The sequence below is a fragment of the Pinus tabuliformis genome, chromosome 6 (genome assembly GCF_031772625.1).
Source record: "Pinus tabuliformis cultivar Carrire ecotype Pingquan chromosome 6, CPIR1, whole genome shotgun sequence".
NCBI classification, from domain to species: domain Eukaryota; kingdom Viridiplantae; phylum Streptophyta; class Pinopsida; order Pinales; family Pinaceae; genus Pinus; species Pinus tabuliformis.
In genome coordinates, this window is record NC_142292.1 from 1,875,510,668 (window position 1) to 1,875,518,688 (window position 8,021).

Below are 8,021 nucleotides of genomic sequence, written 5' to 3' on the forward strand. Positions count from 1 at the left end.
CTATATAATTTTGGACTTGATTCATTTATATCTATAAATGAATAAACATTACCTTTTCTAAGTTAATAAAAAGAAATACTGTTGCTTTTACTTGATTACTTAAACTTGCAAATCCATAGATTAATAGATTTTAACCTAATGTACATTGTTAATCCATAGATAATAGACTTGGTCATCTCCATCGTGTCCATAGCCTAATGGAAACTTTTATATGTATTGTATGGACATTGTCATCTGTATTCTTTGTATCGTTTAGCACTCTGTTAAGGGTGGTCCATCTGCCAATGGACTTTGTCTGGTTTCAATTGTTTTATTGTTGGGCATGAACCATGGGGTTGTCTTGTTTGTCTTGTCTTATGTTGTGTTGTTGCTAATTTTGTGATTTATATAAGTTTTTATTTATTTATTTCTTTATTTTATAAAGACTAGTTATGTTTTGATTTAGAAAAAATTATTCACATTTAACTTAAGTTAGTCAATGTAATGAAGTTTATTGAATTAAATTCGCAAACAAATAAGAATAATAATTCCTCTCCATCAAATAACTAAACAAATAAATAATATAATTGCTCAACATTTTACTGAAATGATAAAGTAAATTCATGTGCCCATATTATCACAAAGACATCAAATTCACCAAAGTAAAATTTATTGTAAGAAGTACACTTAACAACTTAATCAAAAAATTACAAAGATATAAATTCATTAAAACAACTTATAAAGGTATAAATTCATGAAAACAACTTATAGCGAGGTATCAGTATCAATAAAACAAGTCCACCTAATTAAACCCACACTTATTGGTAACGACAGTAGAAATAAGCATTGTCTCTTCCCTGGTGCTCATCAATATGATGATCTGCATACAATCAGAGCATGCACATAGCAAGAACTCCAACCACAAGAGACACAACAAGCACCACCCCGTCCTTGATCTCCATGTATGAAGCTGCCACGGCTGCGCTGTCCGATGTTGTTGTTGTTGGCGATTTTGGTGTGCTTGTCGTTGGAGTTGATGGAGAAGAACCCGACGGCGTTGTGGAGGAACCGCTGGCAACGGTAACGCCGAGCTTCATGCCCCCTGAGCAGTGGCCACCGGTTCCGCAGATGAAATACTTGGGGCCTGCGCTGTCCAACGTAATAGTTGTGCTTCCTCCATTGTAGGACTTCAATGCGTTACTCGTCGAGCAAGCATCATAGTCTGCCTTGCTCACCTCCATCACACTGTGTAGCGACGAGTATGAGAAGACTGCATTCAATTAATCAAGAAGATCTCTCATTTAGTTTATATTTCAGTACCAATAATTAGATTGTAGATTTTGAAAATATTTTGAAACTAAAAAATAATAGAAATAATTAGTTTGTGAGAGATTTTTTGGCGAAAATTATATGGAATACCATTTGTCGACGCGTTTCAAACCAACTAGTGTGGTTCATCGTCAGGACAAGTTGGTTCGAAACGCGTCGACAAATGGTATTCCATGTGATTTTCGCCGAAAAATCCCTCACAAACTTGATATGGATCACAGAAGCCTGAACTCTATAAAAGAAATAATTATACTATAAATTTTGAAAATATTTTGAAACCAAAAAGATAATAAATTTAGATACTTCAACTAATTACTAATATTTCCCAAATTTACAAAGAATAAACCTAATACAATTGATTAATAAATTGTAAATATTAACCAAAATGCACTAACCTAATAATTCCCTTGAGTGTCTATTCACTTCTGGGTAGATGAGAATAAAGCTATATTAGATAGACAATAATTTTCAACTTCTCTATTGGATGAGAATAAATTATTAATCTATCAACAAAATTAATATTAATATTGCTCCGAAAAAATTATGGAAATTACCAAGTTTATCACCCACTGCAAATGTTTTGCCGGAAGCCCAAGTAGAATAATCCACTCCCAAATTCCACTGCTGGGTGTCTCCCACGGTGTACTGCGTGGCCATACACTTATATGGCAAAACTACCATCATTATCATCAACAATGTTGCTGCAAAACCAATAGACGATCTCGTTTGCTCCATTTCTTCCACCAAAATCACTGCCATTCCGCCATTAAAACAAAAAAACAGCAATTACATCTATAGATTTCTGAAACTACAGCCAAAAAATACATGGCAATAACAACTTTTCAAGAACAATTTTAACATTTCTCTGGTCCTAAGCCATGGCCGCTGAATTAAAATTACCTTTTGCTCTGCAAGTAGCTGCTTGGGATTCTGCACAGACAAGACTATAACCGATCTTGGTGTTGCTTAAAATTGGAGATTGGGCAGAAAGAATGGGTGTAGATCACAACACCTAAAGGTCTCATTGACTGGAGCATTGAATGATTAAGCACAGTATGGAAATGCTAGATATATAAGTCCCTCCTAACGAAACAGACATTGCTTGGGACGGCGAGGAAAGCTGGAGAGCAACGTTCCAGCAATATGGACGGCCAAGATATGGATTCGATATAAAATTTCAAGTCCGCCTTCTAGAAGTTGCCACGTAGCACCTCCATTACTGAATGACAATTAATTCTGAGCCAACAACTTCTGCTTTGGCTTTTGTGATTAGGTAGAGGGTTTTCAGTTTATATGCTTTTAGTTTTAGTTTAATCGATATTTTAAATATGGTGTTAGTTCTTTTGTTAGCTCTGTTGTTATTAAGTTACCACGTAAAGAAATATATCATAACTTAATTATTAATGGATTATAATAATAATAATTATTTGATAATTATAAATTTATAAACAAAATAATTAGAAATTTAGTATTATTAATTTAATTTTAAGGTTTTTTTTTTTCTTCGGTGGAGGGTGTTTTGGAGTGGGACTCTTTGTCGTGATATTATGGCAACTCAGTTACAAAGAAGCTACAACTCCCATGATGGTTGGCACCCTACATGTGTTCAAGTCAAATCACCCACTGTGGCTTACACGCATCAATGTAAACATCATTTGTGGGAGATGACCAACACCAAAAAGTATAGGATATCTTGGTGGATTAGTGTAGTGGTTTTCATGATGGAATTGGTAGTGGCTTTGGAAACTCATATTCATTCAGTATACTGGGCACCAACTATGGGGACTCACTCCACTCTGCTTGATGACATCTCGAACTTAAACAAAATTCAAGTTTGTTGCCAGTATTGGCACCAATCCCGCTATTGGAAAGACAATCACTATTCTTAGCCTCTGAATCATTAGCCTGATGTTATTCAAATTTCCTTCCTTTGAAACTCTCTGCAATCCAACATATGCACAACACTCAAGATTGAGCATGCCGAGAATTATTGGTGTTGCACTCCTATTTACCAATTGCTCTTTCACTTGTTTCCATGACAGGCGTTGGAATTGGCTTCACTTTGGACATCATTCCATTTAGCTCTAGCAAAAAATTAAATATGTCGAAAAATAGGTGTGCCATGATTGGTGTTTCATTCTTGATTGCCATATTGATGTTGCCACCCGCGATTGGATCCCCGACACTAGGACCTCACCTCGGTCATGCTTCTTTTGGTACATGCAAGTTGTTAATGTTTATTAACATGCCAAAATTTGTATAGGTTGAGTTCTCACTGATTGCGTGCAAAATCAACAGGATAATCCCATTAGATTGGCATAACAAGAGGAAAACATTCAGAACATCGATCACAAGTTGACCAATCTAGTCAAGAGATAAGGCAACATCTCCTTCTCCTTGGATGAAGAGGGTACTCAACCAACATATATGCTTGGAGATTCAACCCACTAGTTGTTATGGTTCATTGGTCTTTTGATTGTAGTTTCAACAGTTCCTTTTTTCTCCTATGTCATTATATGTCAAGCCCTGGAGTAGCTAGTATGGTTATATGAATTCTTGTATACGAAATGCTTTAGTTAGACAAGGCCCTAGCAACCTCAAAATTTTGAACCTATGCACTTTGTCTAGTTTCCCTTCGGCCAGACCGACAAAAGAAAATGTTTGGTCCATTAATTCTCTACCATAGTAATATCGAGTGTTTAATTATAAACATGACAATATTAACTCTAGTAATGATATATTAACTCTATAATTTATAAACATGACAATATTCTCCCATTTTAAAAATTTCAGTTTGGTAGCTTGAAGGCTATCGAGTTGAAAATTTTAAAATGAGATAATTTATTCTCATCTTGCACATACACAAAGTCTTTAATTTAGCAGTGAAGCAAGGTTTCCCTAAGCCTTGGACATAAAGTCTTATTCTTCTTATCTTTAAGAGCGGGAATAAAAGCATTCTCTCTAATTACAAGACCATTATGATTAGTCACATTCTAACCAAGTTTTACATACTTATTTTTGGAAAAGAAGATTAGCCTTTGGTTTGAAAGTCATGGAAAAAGAACTAAACACCCAGTTAGGTTTAGACGATATCGTTCAATCATGGATGATCTTGTTACTCTTAGAATAATTGTAGACGAATACTGCAATAGCAAAATTGATATATTTTGTTCTTTTTTTACTTAAGAATTCTTTCTGACATCATTCTTAGAACTAAGCTCTGAAAGAGGCTAAAAGAGCTAAGGGTTTTACATGAGTATAGGGTCGTTGTGACAAGGTTGTATAAGAATGTTATTTCTATACTTAGGGCCACTTAGGGTTGGTTCGAAGAAATTAAATGCAATATTGGAGTCAAGCAAGGGTGTCCCTTATCCCCTACCATTTTTGGCATATACATTGATAAGATAGAAGAGTCTTTGGAATATGTAGTTGAGTTGGCCTCACACTCACTGATATGGTCACAACTCTTCTCCTTTATGCTAACGATATTGTTCTTTTGGAAAGTAGCTATTGTGATCTTGGAAAACAACTCAGGATCATTCAAGATTTTTGTTGCAAGATAGATATCACTGTAAATACCAAAAAAGCTAAATTCATGATAATAAAATCCAAAAATATCATGCATGATACTTTTGTTTATGACAATGGTTCCTTGGAGGAAGTTCTTTCATACAAATATCGGGAATCGACATCCATCATAAGCTCAATTGAAATTATAGCAATAAGAAAAGGATAAATGGAAGTTGGAAATCTTACTATGTGCTTGAAAACAATTGTAAGTCGACATATATTTGTATTTTGAATAAAAGAAAAGCTCCTATTTGAGACTCTTGTCACTCTTATTATTTTATATGGCTATGAGATTTGGGGTTGTAGTATATCCAGAGAATAATGGAAGAAAATGAAATAGATCCAAAAGGAATTTATATCCTACAACCTCAATATTAAAGTAAATAATCCATACCCTATCCTCTTGATTGAATCAGGTTTTTTCCCCATTGAAAGTGTGGCTATGATTAGGTATTTTATCTATAAGAAGAAGTTATATGAAATGGACGCCGTGAAATTTTGTAAAATTGCATCTAACTATAGATAAAACCACCACCTTTAGCTCAAGCAAGGCTGGCATGAGGATGTCCGTCTTGGCTAGACCAGTGGGGAATAAAGGAGGAGATCATCTTGTAGAATTTAGATAATATTGAAAATATTATTACTTCCAAATTTATAGACAAATTGTAGGGAAATAAAGAGTTGGAGGGAAAATGTAACAACAATACTATAAGGAGGTGATTAACACCAATCTCAAAAACCAAAATGATCTCTATGTCTTGACCAATATTAGGAAGAAAATCAACATTACCTAGCTAATTACGATGAGCTTCATAGTGAAATCATGTATTTGTCAACTCCCAAAATGCCACGGAATGAAAGAGTTTGTCCTTTGTGTAATCTTAAGAGGATTGAAGATGAAAATCATTTTTCTCATACATTGCCACTTTATACTCATATTTGATTGAAATTTCAAAATACAAATCACACTACCAACTTTCTTGACCTTTAAACTCAACAAAATTATGATGATCACAAAAAAATCCTCTCACATCTTTTTGAACATCTAAATAAAATATTAAAAAAATTTAATTAATCTATTACCTTATTAAATTATTATAAACCATAATTTTTTTAAATAAATGTCAATAATAATATAAATATTATATTTATTAAATATGATTAATGGTTAGAGCATGGATTTTCTTTTAAATAATCACAATTTAAATTTGAAAAAATACAATATACGTGCCTCTAAAAACTTAAGCAATTAAACTCCTCCTCTCACATATATATATATCAACTATTACATATATTCAAATATTTAATTTTTAAAATTATATATATGATTTATTTTAAATGGTAATACATTTTATTAAAACTGAGAGCTTAAAAGTGGATATAAAAGATGTGCTCCTTTAAAAAGGAGTGGATATAACATGGATCATGACACTTACACAAGTGTACACGGAAGGTAAAGTGTCAATAAGGTAAAGTGTCGATAGAAAATGTATTATATTTGGACCACAATATGTTTATATATTTCTTTATTGGTTGTAAAAGTGTAGGCAGTTATTTACTAAATTAATATTCTATGTTCATAAAATTAAGTTTTTAAAACACTTGCAGATAAAAAAGATTATAATTATTTATAAAAACGAAATGTAATAACATAAAAGGTGCAAGTAAATGTAAAAAAATGGAAGCCTTTTTTGTTTAGTTAAGATTTTTTTTTAATTTAAGGAATAAGTAAAAAATTATCCTACTTTAAATTGTTTTAAGAAAATATAGAGTTCAAAATACATGATCGAAATCATATCTATGTGAGACAGCAGAAAGACATGCTGCTGTTTCATTTGTGAGAACTGTTGAAGCAGCATATTTACATTTTGTCACTGATTTTATAGAGAAAACCCAGCGAGATTCACTGAGCCCCGCATTGTGCAAAAAGGCGCAGCATATAGGCATGAGGAAAAACCATGAAACAAACACACAGTGTCGCTTCAAGAGAGAAGCAGACCTTCCAAAAAAGATTGAGAAGGAGAGAAATATAAGCCTTCAGTGGGAGCTGGGACAAGAAACCAATAACTGAAAGTACACCAGCATTGAAGAGTAGATGGTCCAAATATGCTGAATATGAAAAACAGAGCTGGATTGGAGATTAATCTGCGGGAGGCAGATTGCCCGTGATTTGGATCAGGATAGAATCAAGGGGCAATCTGGAGTTCTGGAAAATGCATTCATTTCTCCATTTCCAAAGAAACCAGCAGGTGAGGATAAACAATGAGCGCCAGGAGGGATTCTGAGCGCTCCACCAGTTGAAGCCTTCCTGTACAGATGAAAAAACTTGATGAGAAAAACCATATATCAAAGATAATTCATACCAGATTGTTGAAGATGAGGCACAGCTGAAGAACATGTGTGCGTTGGATTCAGCTTCCGAAAGGCACATTTGACATCTGCCTGGACCCTGCCATCCCTTTCTTTGGAGAACCTGCCAGGTGAGATTCCTGTCCGAGAAGAGGAGCCATGAGAAGAGAATCATCTTAAGTGGACAGGAAGCTTTCCACAATTTGAGGGGGAAGATGGGAGAGGAGGGTGTCTGTCCTGGTAGGAATGCAGCATAAAGATCTCTGACACTAATAGATTGTGATGAATTCTGAAGCGACCAGATGAGTTCATCCTTGGATCCCGATTGAGAGAAACCCTTGCTGGAAAAACCATTGATAGCTGATGACCATAAGGGACGAAGAGAGTGGGGCAGAGATAAATCAGCCGCATCCTTCCACACAGGGGACTGAGATGACCAAGTTTTTATTAATTTGTCCCATGTGAAAAAGCCCCTTTGGAAGAAGAAAGATAGCAATGCAGGGGGAATCATTGATTCCAGATTGAACACAGTAGAATCCATGCCAATAAAAATGCTAGATCCCGTGAACAATTTCCATCTTAAATTCATCAAGAAGAGAGACTGGATCTTTCTAAAACTCTGCCAAATGGGGGAGCCTCTTCTGATGCCCAAGGAGCGTCTTCTGTACCAAAAAACCATGCTTTTTCCTTTGAGGTATTTCTGATTTATGATAGTGCTCCATTGACATTTCCCGTATATACCTCTGATGAGGGATTTGCATAGTAAGGCTTTCCCGAAAGTCGGCATGTGCAGA

At 34.6% G+C, this 8,021-nt stretch overlaps 1 protein-coding gene across 1 annotated transcript; it reads right to left on the reverse strand.

The window, feature by feature from the left end:
• Positions 1-632: 632 nt before the first annotated feature.
• LOC149266648 (mavicyanin-like) lies at positions 633-2,402 on the reverse strand. Its single transcript, XM_089397140.1, has 3 exons — positions 2,209-2,402; positions 1,863-2,060; positions 633-1,249 (listed from the first exon to the last, which is right to left on the reverse strand). The coding sequence occupies exons 2-3, from the start codon at positions 2,041-2,043 to the stop codon at positions 870-872; spliced, it is 561 nt and encodes a 186-aa protein (XP_089253266.1). The 5' UTR covers positions 2,044-2,060; positions 2,209-2,402; the 3' UTR covers positions 633-869.
• Between the last annotated feature and the right edge of the window lie 5,619 nt (positions 2,403-8,021).